Source organism: Bos taurus, chromosome 16, assembly GCF_002263795.3.
Source record: "Bos taurus isolate L1 Dominette 01449 registration number 42190680 breed Hereford chromosome 16, ARS-UCD2.0, whole genome shotgun sequence".
Classification (NCBI taxonomy): domain Eukaryota; kingdom Metazoa; phylum Chordata; class Mammalia; order Artiodactyla; family Bovidae; genus Bos; species Bos taurus.
In genome coordinates, this window is record NC_037343.1 from 58,552,014 (window position 1) to 58,572,337 (window position 20,324).

General features: G+C 45.4%; 1 protein-coding gene across 2 annotated transcripts in view; it reads left to right on the forward strand.

Moving 5' to 3' along the window:
* BRINP2 (BMP/retinoic acid inducible neural specific 2) overlaps window positions 1-7,771 on the forward strand; it is a 142,316-nt gene extending 134,545 nt beyond the window's left edge. For both annotated transcript variants that reach the window (XM_024976864.2, XM_059875808.1), the window contains exons 6-8: window positions 852-1,088; window positions 3,757-3,979; window positions 5,807-7,771. In XM_024976864.2, coding sequence (XP_024832632.1) covers window positions 852-1,088; window positions 3,757-3,979; window positions 5,807-6,923 — 1,577 coding nt within the window. In that variant the 3' untranslated portion in view covers window positions 6,924-7,771. The remainder of the gene's footprint in view (window positions 1-851; window positions 1,089-3,756; window positions 3,980-5,806) is intronic.
* The last annotated feature ends 12,553 nt before the right edge of the window (window positions 7,772-20,324 follow it).

A 20,324-nucleotide genomic window follows, 5' to 3' on the forward strand; every position in this document is an offset into this window, starting at 1 on the left:
CAAGACCAGAGGCAGCTAATTAGAAAGGAGCTGAGCATTTATATCTAACTTGGGGCATCTACCACCACCTTGTTTTCATGTCTCATCAAGAGTGAAAGCCTGAGATGGGCAGCCAGTCTGACACCCCTTGGGTAGGACCCAAGGGGACAAGGGCACAGTCTGACACCAAGTGGCTTTACTAGCACTGTGACTTGGGCAGACCACTGTGCTCATGAGGATTGGACTTCCTCACCTGTAAGAGCCTCGGTATGACCACAAGTGTTACCTGCAGTCATATATGGGAAGTATTACTTGGTGTCATACCTGGCCACTACATACCCACAACACCTGTCCGTACCTCCTAAGCAGGGCAGCCTCCTTGATCTTCAGGGCTAAGGTGGGAGGCCCAGGAGGGTCAGCATTTAGTAATATCCTAGGAGGCCCGCTGCTCATCTCAGAGAAGTTAGAGATAGAATGGCCCTTGGAAGCAGAGCAAAAAGTCCAACAAGCCTTGATGTTTTTCCCCCATGAGGACTCTAAGCTCTTCCTTTATCTGAAACACTGTTGCATTTCTATCCTAGAAATGCTGAGGTGTAGCCAAGAAGCCCATTCATTTGATAGGCATGTTCTCAATTTGGCTGATGTGGGGGTTCAACCAAGCCTTGAGCGTTGACGTACCCCATCTGTCACAGGGGTAGCAGTAACCCTCTGTCCCAACCAACTTAGCAGGATTGGGCCTGGGGTGCCCGTTGTTGGACCCAGGGTGCACAAGTCAGCAGAACTCCAGCCAGGGACTCTGCAGCCTCGGGTGTGGGAAGGCGAGTACCCACGGGTCCTGCCTGGCAGTTTTCCCTGATCCATCTTTTCCTTAGGCCTGCAGGTGCTGCTGCCTGAGTACCTGCGTGAGCGCTTTGTGGCCGCTGCACTCAGCTACATCACTTGCAGCTCCGAGGGCGAGCTCATCTGCAAGGGGAATGACTGTTGGTGCAAGTGCAGCCCCACCTTCCCAGAATGCAACTGTCCTGACGCCGACATCCAGGCCATGGAGGACAGCCTGCTGCAGATCCAGGACTCCTGGGCGACTCACAACCGGCAGTTTGAGGAGTCAGGTGAGCAGTGGGTTGGCCCAGATTTCCTCCCTGTGAATGGGAGGAGGCCATGAGGTACTCCACGGGACACTCAGGTTGGTTCCTGACTCAGCCACGTCACTGGCCTGTGACCTCCAGCAGGTTATATCACCACCCCAAGTCTCAGTCGTTTTCTTTTGTTGTATATGCAAATAGACCTAATACCTACCAAAGAGATCCATTTCAAGCTAAGGTAAATATAATCAAGGCCATAAACCTCATCTATCTTGTTTGCCACCGAGTCCACCGTCCCTGCACGTCAGGTGCACGGTGAATATTGGTTGAATGAGTGAGGTGCATAGCATGTTTCTAGAGTCACTAGTTCATGCTGGTGACTGCTTACTTAGTGCCAGTATAACTGATATCAGTGTCACCTTGAGACTTAGACTCAGAGGACTGGGTTTTGAGTTCTTATTCTGTGTTACAGATTGAATGTCTGTGTCTCTGCCCCCAATTCATATGTTGAAAATCTAATGCCCAAGGTGATGGTATTAGGAGGTGGGGACCTGGGGAAGTGATTAGGTCATGAGAGCAGAATCCTCATGAATGGGACTGGCACTCTCATATAAAAGGAGTCCCAGAGAGATCCCTTACCTCTTCCACCACGTGAGGATCCAGCAGGAATTCGGCCATTTTCAGCTCAGGAGAGGACCTTCACCAGAACCTGGCCACAGCCTCTTGACCTTAGACTTCCAGCCCCTGGAAATGTATTTTGGTTGTTTATAAGCCATCCATTCTGTTGTATTTTGCTGTAACATCTTGGGCAGACCTAATACTCTCTATTACTGACCCTTTGTATGACTGGTTTAGCCATGCAGCCACTCAGTGCCTCCATTTCTTCATCTGTAAATGTAGGAAAATGATAGCAATCGGTGGATGGAAGACTCATATGGAACAATGTGGATGAAATTATAAAGAACTCTGCATGATATACATTTCACTACTACATGAATAGTAGTTATGTCTCAGAAAACAATATTGGATAAAACAAGGCAAATGAAAAAGGCTATGTGTTACATATTTATATGTATGTAATACTTATATATAATACTATAATACATTATTAACATAATGCATATTTAGTACTATTTACTTGATGTTTAAAAACATACTAGCCAATACTTAATATTTTCATGGATAAATGTATTCATAGAAAATGTTAAAAAATATATGATAACGATAAAGAAAACATTCAAGAGAGTAGTTACATCTAGATAAAGACAGAGGGGAAGTTTAGGGCCTTCAAGTATATTTGCTTTGCCCATTTCTTCAAAAAAAATCTGAATTCAATATAGCAAGATGGCAAGATCTAGGTGGTGGACTTGTGGGAGTTTATTTTGATATTCTCTGTGCCGTTTTGTATACTTAAGTGTTTTATAAGAAGAATTATGCATATCCTAGTTGTTAATGTCATTACTAGGTGTGATTTTTCCAGTTATCTGGGTGGGGGATGAAGAACCAGGGGCTGGAGAAATCAGAATCAGAGTGGAGGACCCAGGCACTGCCAGCTCAAGTCTTAGACAAGGTATTCAGTAGCTGAGGAGAGTAGCAACCCTGGCTGCACTGGACCGGGGTGGTGGCATTGGGATGGTAGTATGGGAAGGTAGTTCAGACGGTAGTGGGATGCTCGAGTATGGAGGCAAGGACTATGGGCTCTCAGCACTGAGTTACTGCTAACGAGTGAAGGAAGGCTATTCGGACTGCTATCAGGAGACCTGATGGCTGCAGGTCCTAAGTGAAAGCAGATTTGTGGACAGAGATCTGAGCATGACTTCAGAAAACACATTGTTCCCAGGAAGCTCTGAGGAGAACTCAGACCTGTAGTAGGAGCTAAGAACCAGAAAGCACTCTGCTTCTGGACTAACTTCAAAACAGTATGGATATCTAGCCAAGGTGTGTGTGTTCGTCGCTCAGTCACGTCTGACTCTTTGCAACCCCACAGACTGTAGCCTGACAGGCTCCTCTGTCCATGGGATTCTCCAGTCAGGAACACTAGATGGTTTGCCGTTCCCTTCTCCAGAGGATCTTCCCGACCCAGGGATCGAACCCTGGTCTCCTGCAGTACATGCAGATTCTTTGCTGTTTGAGCTACAGGAAGTCCTTAATCTGGTCAAGGGGTGAATCTCAAAAGAGGAAGGATGTGCTAGAGTCAGAGAGAAGGATGTTGTGGGAGAGGCTGGTCTCAGGAACTGAAAGCCTTCTAAGACTTCTGAGGTGGGTGTTCTGTCTTCTGTGCCCACATTTGCCAGTCTTGCCCACCCTCACCTTAACCAGCTTCCCTAAGGGGGCTGTGGTGTGATCCAAGAAGGTTGTGCATAATTTATAAGGAGGTATTAATGGCAAAAGAGATGCGTCCCAAGGTCACTGGCCACATGGGTGGTGACAGAGATGTTTTTTGAAATTCAGAAGTATATTAGGATAGAGGGGAAAGAATCCTGGAGCCTTATCTTATGGTATGTCAATCATAAACAGCTTTCTCAGTAAAGCTGTTTAAAAAGAAGGAAATCAAAAGTCCTGGGAGAATGGTGTGAAGCCTCCTGCCTCATACAGTGATGGATGGGCAAGCTGGGTCTTGGGGGTAGAGGGGGCTCTTGCCCACCCAGGGTCTGAAGGGCACCCCCTCAGCTCAGCCCATGTGTCCTTACCACAGAGGAATTCCAGGCCCTGCTGAAGCGGCTGCCAGATGACAGATTCCTGAACTCCACAGCCATCTCCCAGTTCTGGGCGGTGGACACCAGCCTCCAGCACCGCTACCAGCAGCTGGGAGCCAGCTTGCGAGTGCTGTTCAAGAAGACCCATCGCATCGTCCGCCGGCTCTTCAACCTCTGCAAGCGCTGTCACCGGCAGCCCCGCTTCCGTCTGCCCAAGGAGAGGTGAGCACCCCTGTGTCTGAGCCAGAGCCATGCCGCCCACGACAGTGGCTGAGGCCCTGGAGGGCCCCTGTCCAACACGGCAGAGCTGGGCTTGCGGACGCACATGTGGCCTTTCAGAGGCTCCCGTTATCTTGACCTACTTGTGCTTCAGTCTCAATTATGAGATGTGTCTGAAGTGAAAAAAAGAGAGAAGCTAATTTTACTTTTATATAAATTATAGTCGATTCGAATGTTACTCTAATAATACTCTAATTCTCACTCACTCATTTCCATTTTAATAAGTCTTTGAGGAAAGGAAAGGGTGGAGTTAAAGCTCACACACTGATTATGTATGATGAGAAACACACACAATAGATCATTTCCAACAGCAACTCTGCTCTGAGTCACAGGAGCGAAGGGAGCTGTGTCCTTAGGAACAGAGGGGGCTGGGTCATCACTGGCCTTCAAGCATCCATCACTCATTCACACATGCATTCAACAAGCCTTTGTTGAGTCTACCTTATATGGCCTAAGATTAAGCAGTGAGAGCATTTGTTAATTGGAAAGATATAATAAATATATAGGAACATCAAAGCTAGAAAATTATTACTATGCAGCAGCTACTTAATTTCATGTTGCGTGCTCAGTCGCTTCAGTTGTATTCAACTCTTGTGACCCCATGGACTGTAGCCCGCCAGGCTCCTCTGTTCATGGGGATTCTCCAGACAAGACTACTGGAGTGGGTTGTCATGCCCTCCTCCAGGGGATCTTGCCGACCCAGGTATCGAAGCAGCATCTCTCATGTCTCTTGCATTGGCAGGCAGGTTCTTTCCCACTAGCTCCACCTGGGAAGCTCAAATTCATGTTGGTAGAACATAAATCGAAGACATGTCCTAATAATAGCAAAGGTCCAAGAGAAAAGCCATCTGGGAGAAGGACGTCTTGACCAGATTGTCCAGGAGGAGATGAAAGTGGGCTGGTGCTTGTGAGCCAGAGCCTTCCAGGAGAGGGTGCTGCCCTCACAGGAACCCAGAGGTGCACCTCTAACTGAGGCCCAGGTGACAAGGGACACATGAGTGGAGAGGACAGACCAGCAAGGGCTTTTGAGAAAGGTTTTTTTCCCCCCCAAGTAATAGTTAAGAAATGCTTACCAGGCACCAGGAACAGTCCTAGTTTCTGAAGATGTGTTGGTGAAGAATGTAGTTCCCTGCTCTTGTGGCATTTGCAGGGGAGCCATCTCTGAACAAGTCAATGGTAAACAAACACAATCCATTTTGATACTGATCATGGCTGTGGATCACATCAAAGCAGCGTGATATGACAGAGAGGGGCTGGGTGGTGCTTTTGAGGGGAGTCATGGAAGACCTCTTTGAGGAGGTATCATAAGAACTGAAATGAGGGAGCCAACCATAGAGAAGTCCTGTCCTTGACCGGAGAGTTCTAGAAAGGACAGATCTGGATTGTGAAGAGGGAACGAGGTGGGCACATCATTGGGAAGTTTGGAGAGCCAGTTGTTGGAAGATCTTACGTAAGAGGCTGAAAACTAGATTGGATATGGAAGACATTGAGCTCTTCTGCAGGCTTTTGAATGAGGGAATGAGGTGGTACTTGGGAGGGATGAGTGCAAATTTGATGTCAGACCTTTCTGATGCTGATCCATCAGATACCCAGCTCCAGGCCGTGCTGGTCATCCCAAAGTGGTACAGTAGGGTTTCCCTCATTCAGAGAACCTGGGGCTCTTATCTTCCTCATCAACTTCCCTTTTAGGCAGCCTCCTGCCACCCTCAGGGAAGCAGCAGTGTGTGGCTTCCTATGACTCTTGTTTCATTTCTGTCTCCCCTCCCACAGGTCCTTGCCCTACTGGTGGAACCGTATCCAGTCCCTCCTCTACTGTGGGGAGAGCACCTTCCCTGGAACCTTCCTGGAACAGAGCCACAGCTGCACCTGCCCCTATGACCAGTCTTCCTGCCAGGGCCCCATCCCCTGTGCCTTGGGCGAAGGGCCCGCCTGTGCCCACTGTGCCCCAGACAACAGTACCCGCTGCGGGAGCTGCAACCCGGGCTACGTGCTCGCCCAGGGGTTGTGCCGCCCCGAGGTAGCCGAGTCCCTGGAGAACTTTCTGGGGCTGGAGACAGACCTGCAGGACCTAGAGCTGAAGTACCTGCTGCAGAAGCGGGACAGCCGCATCGAGGTGCACTCCATCTTCATCAGCAACGACATGCGTCTGGGCAGCTGGTTCGACCCCTCCTGGAGGAAGCGCATGCTGCTCACCCTCAAGAGCAACAAGTACAAGCCTGGGCTGGTGCACGTGATGCTGGCCCTGTCCCTGCAGATCTGCCTCACCAAGAACAGCACCCTGGAGCCTGTCATGGCCATCTATGTCAACCCCTTCGGGGGCAGCCACTCTGAGAGCTGGTTCATGCCCGTGAGTGAGGGCAACTTCCCTGACTGGGAGAGGACTAACGTGGACGCAGCCGCCCAGTGCCAAAATTGGACTATCACCTTGGGCAACAGGTGGAAGACCTTCTTTGAGACGGTCCACGTTTATCTACGGAGCCGAATCAAGTCCCTGGATGACAACTCCAACGAGACAATCTACTATGAGCCCCTGGAGATGACCGATCCCTCCAAGAACTTGGGCTATATGAAAATCAACACCTTGCAGGTCTTTGGTTACAGCCTGCCCTTTGACCCAGATGCCATCCGGGACTTAATTCTCCAGTTAGACTACCCATACACGCAAGGTTCCCAGGACTCCGCCCTCTTGCAGCTCATTGAGCTTAGGGACCGAGTCAACCAGCTTTCTCCACCTGGCAAGGTCCGGCTTGACCTTTTCTCCTGCTTGCTCCGGCATCGGCTCAAGCTGGCCAACAACGAGGTGGGCAGGATCCAGTCTTCTCTGAGGGCTTTCAACTCCAAGCTGCCAAACCCTGTGGAATATGAGACTGGCAAACTCTGTAGCTAATGGGGGACCCACTCCAGCACCGGGCAGGGAAGGGACCCATGAATCCAGGGTGCGGAGTTCATCCAAGCCCTGATCTTAGTGCCAACAGGGTGCTCCCTGAAGACTGTCAGAACCCAGCAGATGGGACCTCGGGGCTTGGACTGAAGCAGGCAGGAGAGAGAGAAGCAACCACTGCACACATGCACAACACACGTGCCCACACACACACACACACACTCGCACCAGGAGGCGGCCACTCAGCAGCCCTGAAGCTGTAAAGTCGGTGCTTTCTCAAATGAATGCAGTTGAAGGAGAGGAGCCAAGGGAGAGATTCAGTAAAAGAACCAGCCAAACCCAGCAACACACAAATCCTTGAAAGTGATTCTTATCATTTAAGAGAACAACACAGAACAACGGGAGGGGTAGGAACACCACCTCCCCCTCTGTGGAGTCACTTTTGTATTCTTTTTAACCAGATTTCTTAAAATGGCGCTGTTTCGTGATTTCCCCACGTTGGTTCTTACTCTTTTGTATGCTGCCTCCACTGAGCTCTCCAGACACAGACTGCCCCTCAAGCTGGCTCCCTTGGGAAACAAGCGACAGCCCCCCCACCCCCGGCCCCTGCCCACAGAGGACCGCTCAGGGCAGGCAGGCAGCCGTGTTTCCCACCCGCTCCCTTAGCTCCTCTGCTTCCTCGACCTCCCCAGTTTCAGGGCCTGGCTGCCTCCATGTTCTGCTCATGGTCCAGTCAGAGCGCCTCTTCCAACAGCATCTGTTCTGTCCAAGAAAGCAGCTCTGTCAAGTTAGAGACCATGTATAGGGAAATGTTTTTCTTTTTTTTAAGAAAAAAGAAAAAAACAACAAAAATATTTATTTTGTGATTGTTTTTCTTGTCAATCAGCTCCAGCAACATGAACATATGAGGTAAAACTGATGTGGTTTAATACATATATTTTTTAAAAAGACCTTTTTTTAGGGGAAAAATGAGAGTGAAAAGAAGAAAAGGATAGTTTCCTGGGCTGCTTGGATTTTTAAAAATTGCTCTGTGTGTGACATGTGGGTGTCCCATGGATGGAGGATATTGCTGTGTAGGAGGCTGGGTGATTAGTGAACACACAAGTGAAGACATGTCTGGCTTGACTGTGTGTGTGCAAGAGAGACAGGTTGAGATGGACATTCGATAAAGAATGGAGTGAGGCAGAACTCTTCCAGAGAATTATCGGCTCATCCCACACCTTTTATCCCAGGTGTGAGGGCTGACACAGGTCCTAGAACCAAGACCTCCTACTATCCAGAGAAGAGTATGAAAGCTCCTACTCTCTAGGAAAACTGCAGCTATTGGTCTAGGGTAGATGCCTGCCAAGGGGGGGGGGGTGGGCCTTTGCCCACCATGCTGCGGACATCAGGAGACTTTTCCATACTCTGCATCTTATGGTCTGGGATCTCCCTTTGCTAAAATTGGGAACCATGCAATGATGGCCTTGGTTTTCTCCCTTCTGTCTGATGACTACTTCCCCAGCCTAAAAAGCAGGTTTGACATAAGCCACACAGAATAATTCATCATTCTGCCTTAGTGCCTCCCTCAGGTGGTATGAGAAGCATTTCATAGCAAATCTTTTGGAGAACAATTCCCTATCTATTCTCCACGTGATCCAAGTACAATGAGTAGGCATGACAACCCCCATTTTATTCAGGCAGAAGTCACCAGGTACATACTAAGTACCTCATTCCCTACCTGTGGTACATCTCGGTTGGTACAAAATGAACTGGGAGACAGAAAGGATGGTCATGTGTCTCTTCCCAGGGCTATCTACATTTATTGTTGTATAGAGAGAAGAATTCAGCATTCTATTACTATACCATCAATCCAAGAGGACCTGAAATCCTTGGTACACATAAGCAGCCTAGGGCATTTCATTCTTTACAATTCCCCTAAAGGCTTTTAGTGTAGAAATCCAGAGTGATGGAATGATGTGGGGACGAACGCAGGTATTGGGTGCCTATTAATGCTTCAATCACTGCTTGCTCCAGGGAGTTTGTATCAAGTTCCTCTTCTGTGGAACATGGAGCCATCAGATGTCATTTTCATCAGTGGGGGTGTGGATGTGCCAGAGCAGTGTGCTTTTGTTGAGAAAGGGATTGCAACTAGTTGTAAGGCTTTGATAGCTTTCCTGGATGGGGTTTGAGAGGTGTAAGGCAGACAGGAGAGTCTGGTTGCCTGCATGCCATCAGAATGGGTGGGCAGAGGGTTTCACCCACAGATGAAAGGCACGTTGTACACAGCAATGTTCAGAGTGTGGAGGACAGCAATTGAGAAAGTGTTGTGCACAAAAGTAGCAGTTGGATCCTCAGTAGCATGAAGGTCATTGTCCCAGTGGGAACTGAGTCAGCATGTGAGGGCTCACATCCCGCCTGAGCCAGTGTCCCAGCTGAGGGTGGGGGAGACTTCAGCTGTCAGTCTCTGAATTGGAGAGCAGACCAGGGAAGAGCCCACCTACAGGGTTATTAGGAAGGATGCTACATCTCCGTATCTCAGACTCTGTCTTAGGAAAGCTCTGGGAAGATTCTGGTGTGACATGGTTTTGAAAATATATGCATTCAGTTACAAAGATTTGCAACTCTTGCTTGCATCAAGGTTTAAACCATGAAGCTGAGTGTATCGACTCCATCTGAAAGTAGTATTTATTTTTGTTGTTTGGTTGCTAAGTTGTGTTTGACTCTTATGCGGCCCCATGGACTGTAGCCCACCAGGTCCCACTGTCCATGGGACTTACCAGGCAAGACTACTACAGCAGATTGCTATTTCCTCCTCCAGGAGATCTTCCCAACCCAGGAATTCAACATGCATCTCCTGCATTGGGAGGTATATTCTTTACCGCTGAGCCACCAGGGAAGCCCCAAAGTACTATTACAGGTTGGTAAGTATTTAGGAGTGCCCATCTGAGCCAAGAAGTAAGCACCATATTGATAGAAGGCCTAAAAGACATTACTAATTATAGTAGTAGACAAGTTTATATTTGACCTACTCACCTGTCATCTGTGATGGATGCCTGATGCCTCTGTTCTGAGACAGTGATGGGGTAGCTGGTATAGAAGAGTTTGGATCAAAGCAGCAGACCAAAGACTCAGCTTCTAGAAGGCGGGTGGGAAGAAGAGGGAGAGTAAACAATGTGTAGGTTTTCTTATGAGGCTTTTAAAGGCTTGAATTCAGTATGTGTTTCTCAGACAGCTAGGCTGAGAAATGCCATAATAAGGAAAGGCCATCTCCAAATGTCTGCCTGAAGAGTCTACAATAATCAGAAGATGTGACTTACCTATTCTCAGACAGTTGCAAATAAAGAATCGTCACTAATTAGTACTAGGTTGTCAGTGTTGGTGAACTCATTGTGGAATTAAAAGCCAAATCACAATTCAGTTAGTGGATATAACAATTGGAAATTCAAGCTTTAATTGTAACCCCTGGAGAACTAATACATCAAATGCTAATCTGCCCTAATACTCAAGACTAAAACCACTAATACTAAATTATATATTTAACATCTTCTGCTGATAATATGCAGAAGGCAATGGCACCCCACTCCAGTACTCTTGCCTGGAGAATCCCATAGATGGAGGAGCCTGGTGGGCTGCCATCTCTGGGGTCGCACAGAGTCAGACATGACTGAAGCGACTTAGCTGCAGCAGCAGCTGATAATATAATGCATACTTATGCATGCATAGCCAAAAACAGAAATGAAGATTGCTTCTAATACTGGGTATCAAATATAGTTCAGATCTGGTTCCTGATATGAAATATGAAAATAGTGAATTTTTTCTAAATTTCACTAAATATGAAAATAGTGGTCATGATGGGCAGAACTGCCTTGAGTGGACAGAAGACATTGCCTACATGGTGACTTGCCCCAAAATAGCACTTCTAGTATATGTAATTTCATCATGTAAGTTTATTCTCTTGCATACAAAAGAGACCTTTTTGCTATTATTTTTGTTTAAAAATAAAATAACACTGAGGAAGAAATAGTCAAGTTTAGCTCAATGGCAAACTAGAGGATTAGATTTTTGGAACTGGAAGTTTTTTAGAGATCATCCAGTCTACTGATTTCTGACACAAGCAAGAGGTGACGGAACTTTGCCAAGGTTGTATCTATTAACAGGACTAGGAATAGCAGTCGGATCTGCTTTCTCTACCTCTCTCTCTGCCAGTAAATGACATCTGCATCTTGGGAGATGACAAGGACTCAGTTCAGGGCTTGGAAGTATGAGGGTGGAGAAGCAAAGACCATTTTCCAGAAAGCAGAAGAGGACTACTAAAGAGGCAAGAATGGGACTTCCCTGGTGGCCCAGTGGTTAAGAATTTGTCTTGTAATAATGCAGAGAACACAGGTTCGATTCCTGGTCAGAAAATTGAGGTCCCACATGCCACAGGGCTACTAAGCCCATGCACTGCAACTAGAGAAACCCCTGTACACTACAATGAAAACCCAGCACAGACTAAATAAGTAAATAGGTGAAAGAATCCTTACATCTTTTCCTGGGATTTTTTTCTAGCAAAAATAATCAGTGGCTATAACAAGTGAAAGACAAAAGACTTAAGTTTCTCCCCTGGGAAGCTCTAAACAGAGTAGACACGTTTCCATCTGAGATGGAGGGATGAACTTTCTAGTTTCCTGATGACTCTATCAGCTCAGTGGTTTTTAATTATAGCATCCTGTCACTAATTAGACTTTGAATATCTTTATAAATCTGATAGTTTCTGCAAAACATCTTCCATGTAAAAGTTAAAGGCATCTGGGTACCACTAACCTCCAAAGGCCTTAAACTATATAATCACCATGGCAACACTCTGCTGTGCACTAAGAGTCCTTGCTTCTTGCAGAGGAACAGCAAGAGACTGTGGACTGAAGGAGCCATCCAAGACACGGAACTAAGGCCTGCACTCCAGATCTGGAAAGATAAGATGGGGAAATTCAGGTGGTATGACTAGGCTGAAGACACATACCTTTCTTCTGGTTTCTTGTTCTGGTTCTGCCACCAGCCAGTTCTGTAACTGTGGACAAGTCACTCCACCTCTCTGGGATTTTGTGTCCCTGTGGATGAGGGAGTTGGGTGTGCTCTGCAGGTACTGGCCAAAACTTCTAGGGCTATCCTTTTATGACATTCAAAGCAGGGTGATACAGAAGACACATAAGCCATCCATCAGACAGACCTGGATTCCCATGTTGGCTCCACACTTATATTCAAGTGACCTTAATTCCTAGTTTATTCTCTTATCTGTAACCCAACAGCTTCATCCCTACCTCCCTAAGGTGTTTTTTTTTTTTTTCTTTCTGAACACTCACTTCACAGCATACTTTCATCATACTCTCCAACATCCAGGATATATGTGTACCTTCAGTTCTCTAAAACTCAAGTCTATTACTTCTCTCCCTCTCTCCTTTCTTCCTTTCCTCCTCTTATGTATTCATCTGGGTCATGAAGGGTTGTACAATATAAAGTAAGGGATGGGGATGCATAAACCAATCACAGTGGTGCATTCTCTAGTGGAGATATGCAGTCTTGATGGAGCACAGGAAGAGAGCAAATCCCTTCCTGGATGACACATAGGTGACATCTGTTATGAACCTTCTAATAATTATGGAAGCAATACTCCAGGTCTCCAGATGATCTACATAGTTATGAGGCAAAGACTGAGCACCTAACATGTATCTCCCCTCTCAGAGGGCAGAGAAGAGCAACGACAGTAGCGGAGCCTCACTGAAGGCTCACACTTCATCTGGCTGGTGCCCTTATTTGCAGCTCCTGAGCCCCATGTCAGCAGCTTGTTATGCACTCCAAGACACTCACAGCACTGCCCTGGGAGATCTGTTTTGTGGAGGAGATGCCTCCTCCCCTGGAGGGTGAAGAGTTCTAAAATCAAGGCTCCCCGACTTTAATGTGTGTATGATTCACCTGTAATTTGAACTCAGCTGGTCTGTAGGCGCCCAGATTCTGTGCTTCTAAGCAGCTCCCAGGTGCTGCTGCTGCTGCTGCTGCTGAGCTGAAGATCACACTTGGAGGAGCACTCTTTTAGAGAGAATGTCTCTCATCCTCCTGTAGTGCTCAGGACTCAAAAAAAAAAAACAAAAAAAAAAAAACAGAGCCTCCAAGAAAGAACAGGGGCTAAGGGAGCAAAGGGTCAATGGTGTGATGACTTGCTTATGAAAATCTTGGAGCTCCCTTAGCCTTTAATCTCTCAACTGGTTAGGGGGCAGATGCCTGACCTATATATACTGGTAGTCCAAGAAAAAAAAAAAGAGAGAAAGGAGAAAGGAAACTTAACTAAATCAAAATGCTATGGGCTGAGAGCTAGCCTGCTTGTGAATGTGTTTACAGGTAAGCAGCCTCGCAGACTGGCTGAATCATGCTGGCTGAGTAAAAGGCTTTTCCCCCCAAGCCTATCAGAGTAAATCTGTTCAGAAGTGGGATAGGGAGTACCTGTCACTCTACAGAAACATACATCAGATGAGATGATTAAATCTGCAGCAGCAATGTGCAAGCACCAGAGGCCCCAGACTTTAGACTGCTAAGGTGCCATGCCACCTCCAGGCACCTAATCTAAGAAATAAAATGAATTATTTCTGCTTTTCAATTCTGTCCTCCTCTCCTCCAGTCTGTGTGATTACTGCCCTTGCATCATTAATAAAAACAGCCACCAGGATTTATGTAGGGTCATTCTTCCAAGGATCTCAAACTTGGAGGAATGCATCAATCAGTGTTATTTATTGAGCATTTTCAGATAGGAGAAGTGGGGAGTTAAAAACACCCATGTATTTAGTATGTACATTCCCTTAATTCAAAAATTGTGCAGGTGAATTATAGAATGAAACGTGGGAGAGGCTATGCAGCTAAGTGAAAGCAGAAGCTGAACTTAGCATGCTTTCGGCAGTCAGGCTGCTTTGGTTCAAATCCCATCCCTGTCCTTTACGATTGTGAAGGGCGGGATATGTCATTATTTCTGTTTTAGCCTCAGTCTGCACATCTGTAAAAGAGGGGTGATAACTTTGTGTACATCATAGGATGTTGTGATGGTCAAATAAGGTAAATCCTATAAAGGGTAGAGTAAGTGCACAGCACATATTGCATTAGATGTGCATTGTCGTTTAGTTGCTAAGTCGTGTCCTACTCTTTGCAACTCCATGGACCATAGCCCCCTAGGCTCCTCTGTCCATGAGATTTTTCAGGCAAGAATACTGGAATGGGTTACCATTTCCTCCTCCAGGGTATCTTCCTAACCCAGGGATTGAACCTATGTCTTCTGTATGTTCTGCATTGCAGATGGATTATTTACCTGCTGAGCCATCAGGGAGGCCCAAGCTCACAGCACATATAGATAGTCTCCGTGTTTAGAGGAAAGAAAGGAAAGGGAAGCAAAGGAAAGGTAAAAGGAATATTCATACTACTCACAGCAAACTTCATCCTCGAAACAGAGAAATTTATCATCTGGGGCCCTTACATCAGGGTCACTGGCTAATATAATAGAAAGGTCTTCAATGACAGTTTTGTGGCAGACATAGATAAGTCATTCAAACAGATATTTCTTAGATAAATCCTCTAAAAAGGCAGAGAATATAATATTATAACATCACCTATCACCAAAATGCCCGTGTCTGACTAGGTTACATGGCCCAGGTACATTGTTTCTGATGATATAAATTATTAGAATGATAGAGCTTGAAGCATCAGAGAGAATGGCTAGTTAACATTCCCATTAGACCATCTCTTTCAAAGATGTGCGTCTCTTTCAAGAGTGCACATCCTAAGTGCACTTCTAGCGAGTACCAGATTGCAGGCAATTCCTAGTTGAATTCCGTGATGGAAAACCAGAATATAGTTCTACCATAATATTTTTAGATACCGACATGAGGGAGGCAGAGTGTCTCCTCCAGTTCCATTAGAAGTAGAAGACATATGTGAATAGACAGAAAGGTGGGAAAGTGGTACCTAAGAAGTGGTAGCACCATGAGCCTAGGCCCATGTTCCTAGACACAATGACAAGTCAGCCTGATGTTCACATCCCAGACCCATCCTCCTGCCCTCCATTCTTTTCTTTTTAAAACACCAGCTCTGGGACTTCCCTGGTGGTTCAGTGGCTAAGGCTCCATGCTTCCAATGCAGGAGGCCTGGGTTCGTTTCCTGGTTGGGGAACTAAATAGATCTCACATGCCACGACCAGAAGATCCTGCATCGTGCAATGAAGATCAAAGGTCCCATATGCTGCAGCTAAGACCTGGCACAGCCCAATAAGTAAATATTGAAACAAAATACTAGCTTTATTGAGATACAATTCACATACTATAAATTTCACCTCTCTAAAGTATACAGTTCAGTAGTTCTTATTCAAAACTTTGTACATCAAGCACCACTCTCTAATTCCAGAACATTCACCTGCCCCAAGAAAGAAATCCTGTGACTACTATCAGCAGTCACTCTGCATACCTCCCTGACCCTCAGCCCTTGACAACGACTAATCTCTTTTCTGTTTCAGTGGGTTTGCCTATTTTGAACATTTCATATAAATGGAATCATATAATATGTATGATTTTCTTTTCACTTGCTTGAGAGAATCCTTTGAAGCACACACTAAAATTTTGATGAAGTCCAATTTGTTTTTTTTCTTTTGTTGCTTTGGTGTCGTATCTAAAACTCTACTGCCTAATCTAAAGTCATATAGATTTATACCTGTGTTTTCCTTTAAGAGTCTTATAGCTATTATATTTAGACTTCTGATCCATTTTGAGTTAATGTTTGTATACAGTTTGAGATGGGAGTCCAACTTTATACTTTTATATGTGTATATCCAGTTGTCCCAAAATTTGTTGAAAAGATTTTTTCCCCCCATGGAATTGTCTTAGCACATGTGCTAAAAATTTATTTATTGACCGTATATGTATAGCTCAATTATATTTGATTGATCTCTATGTCTATCTTAATGCCAGTACCACACTGCATTCATTACTGTAACTTTGTACTGAGTTTGGAAATCAGGAAATGTGTGACCTCCAACTTTTTCTTTGTCAATATATTATGACTATTCTGGGTTTTTTTTGAAGTTCACCTTGTCATTTTCTATAAAAAATACAGCTGAAATTTGATAGGAATTGTGGTGAATCTGTAAATCAATTTGCCCAGTATTGCCATCTTAACAACATTAAATCTTCTGGTCTATAAATATGGAACGTCTTTCCATTTAAATTTTTAATTTTTTTTTTTTTAATTTTATTTTATTTTTAAACTTTACATAATTGTATTAGTTTTGCCAAATATCAAAATGAATTTGTAGTTTTGGTCTTAAATCCTCACACTTCTGCTAAATTTATTCCTAAATATTTTATTCTTTTTGATGCTATTATAAATGGGTTTTCTTCCTTAATTTTGTTTTTGGATTGTTCAGTGTTTGTACCATATATAGAACTAAAATAGATTTCCATACATTGATCTTACAACCTGAAACCTTGCTGAACTAATAAGTTCTAATTTTTTGTGGATCCTTCAGAATTTTCTATTTACAAAGGCATATCATCTTCAAACACAGTCTTACTGTGCCCCTTATTTTTAATGACTCTTCCTCAGCCAATGCATTCTTGCTTTTGCTGTCAAGATGCATTCTTGTTCTTGTTGCCTCCTGTGAAGGCAAAAGAATTTTTTCTTTATGATCCTACTGGGAGCACCTGAGAAAATTGTTTTACTGCAGAGTCAGACTGGTCTATAGAAAAATATATCACTCTTAGCACTATTTGTGAGCACACAGATGCATCCAAAGGGCTGCTCAGGTGGCTCAGTGGTAAAGAATCTGCCTGCCAATGCAGGAGATGTGGGTTCAATCCCTGGGTCAGGAAGATCCCTTGGAGGAGGAAATGGCAACCCACTCCAGTATCCTTGTCTGGAGAAGCCCATGGACAGAAGAGCCTGGTGGGCTTCAGTCTCTGGGGTCACAAAGAGTCAGACACAACTGAGCAATTGAGCACACCTACACAAATGCATCCGAAAGCTAACATGATGAAAGAGTGGGAATGATCAATACTCTTAGCCCATCTCCAAAGTTCTCAGCTGCCTCCAAGAACCATTCAACAGCAGCAGTGACCAGATCAGCATGGGAAATCACACACACAGCCTCCATACTTATTCCCATGACTCTTTAGTTCATGCAGCCATTGTGCCAGCACTAGAGTGTCAAATGACAGATATTGGCTTTGACCAGCTGACCAATTCATATGTCTAAAAGTATAGTATCTGTTCCATAGTAGTTCTCTGCTGAGCATTAATATGTAGTTCAAAAACCTTCACACTTCCTGTTCACGTCTACAGATCCATCCACACACCTCTTTTCTAGACTTCTCTGTCTCTGATCTTTCAATCTTTCTCCTTCCAGGACCATGTCTGACCAACCATGCCATTCATGACTACCCATGAGTTTCTCTATATTTTAATCTCAGACCACTTCTCTTTCTACCAAAAGTTGATGACCTACTGACTGCACCTGACATCAAAATTCTTCTCACTAAGAGGATATGCCCTCATCACGATCTATCACCACCACCCTACAAATTAAGATTGGCCTTTTAATTTCTCTGTTATCTGGTCATAAAGGCCTCCGATTAGGCCACAGATATGAGCTATGGGAAGTACACTAGTGCAACACTGATGGATGCCACTTGGCTCTGGACAGCTACTCAACTGGTTTACTTGCGCTCTCTTAACTTTGCTTGTTCCCAATCTTGGGTATACCACATCCACATTAGAGTGGACTACTGGGGACGAGGCAGCTTTGACTGAATCCAGCTCATGATGGATACTCTGGTCACAGTGTCTTTGGTATCTCATAGTGAGCAGCTCTGTATTTACTAAAGTCAATTAGCACATCAGAAACTGCTTCCTAAGGCTGATAGTCCTCTGCTGTAGATGGTAGGGACTCTCTTCAGAACCTCAGAGGTCCATATTGGGATTCTTCTATTTAGGTTTTCTATAAACTCTACACACTATCTTCACCCACCATAGATGCTGTTAGTCTTATAGGGTCTCCTGGGGCATACGGCTCAAGTGTCAAGACCAATGTGCACGGCCTGGCCCTTCTGATAAGTTTTCCTGACTGAGACACTATTCTAATGTCACTCAGTAAACAGGGAAGCAGTACTGCCAGGGATGGAATATGCTCCCTCTAGAACCTGAAAAGGCTACTAACATTTATGCTCTCTTAGTAGTGGGAGAACTCCAGTACTCTTGCCTGGAAAATCCCATGGATTGAGGAGCCTGGTAGGCTACAGTCCATGGGGTCTCAAAGAGTCAGACATGACTGAGCACTTTCACTTTCACTTTTCACTTTCATTCATTGGAGAAAGAAATGGCAACCCACTCCAGTATTCTTGCCTGGAGAATCCCAGGGATAGAGGAGCCTGATGGGCTGCCGTCTATGGGGTTGCACAGAGTCAGACATGACTGAAGCAACTTAGTAGTAGTGGGATATATAATATCTTGTTGTTTAATTTGGAGAGGATGGTCTAGCTTTCTTCAGATCCAAACATTTGGATCCCTAAATAGTTGATTAACGTGCTGGGGTTCTGAAGTTTTAATCTCCACCCTCCAGGGCACATCTGTTTTGCCAAGGCTTCCAACATACCTGCTATTTCTTGCTCATCTGGCCTGATTAGCATGACGCTGTCAATATAATGGGCCAACATGATATCCTGTAGAATGCCAGACACTTCATATCCCTACTAGCAATATTATAACAGGGAGTCAAAGTGTTAATATAAACTGACACAAGACCCATAACTGTATACTTCTGACCATCTCACATAAATATGAACTGTATCTGGTCTTCTTCCTACAGGGATAGAAAAGAATGCACTCATCAGATCAATGGCCACTTAGTATGTGTTGGAGGCTATATTAATCTGCTTTAGTAAAATCACATCTGGGGAAGCAGCTGCAATTGGAGCCACTACTTGATTTGCATCATTCAGTTGCAATTCATTCTATTTTTGTGTGGGACATTCTATTGAATTAAATGGGGATTTGTCACAGACCATCACCCTTATATTCCTTACTTCTTTTAAGATAACACTAATGTTTGCTCTTCTCCCCAGGTTGCAATATCATTGTTTTATTTACTATTGATTAGAAGTTGCAGAGACTTCCATCCAGTTTTTACTACTATATTTCATTGTTGTTGTTGTTTACTGACTCAGTTGTGTCCAACTCTTTGCGACCCCATGGACTGCAGCATGCCAGGCTTCCTTGTCCTTCACCATCTCCTGGAGCTTGTTCAAACGCATATCCATTGAGTCTGTGATGCCATCCAGCCATTTTGTACTCTGTCATCCCCTTCTCCTCCTGCCTTCACTCTTTTCCCTATATTTCTTACTCTATGGATTAAAGAACGAATGCCAAATCCAAATTTCTGCCAAATGCCAAGCATGCTAATTTCAATTATACCAGCAGATGACCATCAGGTGTATCTTTAAATCCTGTAGACCCACTGTGAGCCAGACCAAGGATTCCAGAATTTCATTTATTTTCTGGCACATACAGCATCACTGTATGGCAATGCTCCCCAAATTGACCTCTGAATTCAACTCTAACAGAAAAGCTCTTTTACCACATTAAAGACTGGGTATTCTCTTCTACCAAATGCATGTCAAGAAATAAAACAGCTATGGTTCCTGAGAGGACTAGAGGAGGTTTCAACTGAACACAATCGCATGATTCCTTTTCACAGGGAACCAGAATCTCTTTCTGCCTTTGGTGTTCTGGTTCTGAGAACTGACTCCAGTTTGGAAACTTGAGGATTTCTCTGGTAGCACAGTGGATACAAATCCACCTGCCAGTGCAGTGGACACGGACTTGACCCCTGGACCCGGGAAGATTCCACATCCTGCAGAGTAACTAGACCTGTATAACTTACCTATTGAACCCACACTCTAGAGACCACCAGCTGCCACAACTACTGAGCCCGCACACCACAACTACTGAAACCCACGTGCCCTGGGACCCACGTGCCCTGGGACCCACGTGCCCTAGTGCCCTAGGACCCACGTGCCCTGGGACCCATGTGCCCTAGGTCCCACGTGCCCTGGGACCCACGTGCCCTGGGACCCACATGCCCTGGGACCCACATGCCCTGGGACCCATGTGCCATGGGACCCATGTGCCCTGGGACCCACGTGCCCTAGGTCCCACGTGCCCTAGGACCTACCACGTGCCCTAGGACCCACGTGCCCTAGGACCCACAAGCCACAACTACTGAGCCCGCGTGCTGCAAAAAGCTCATGCGCCTAAAGCCTGCGCTCTGCAACAAGAGAAGCCACTGCAATGAGAACCACGCACAGCAGTGAAGAGTAGCCCCCACTTGCCACAACTAGAGAAAGCCTACACACGGCAACAAGA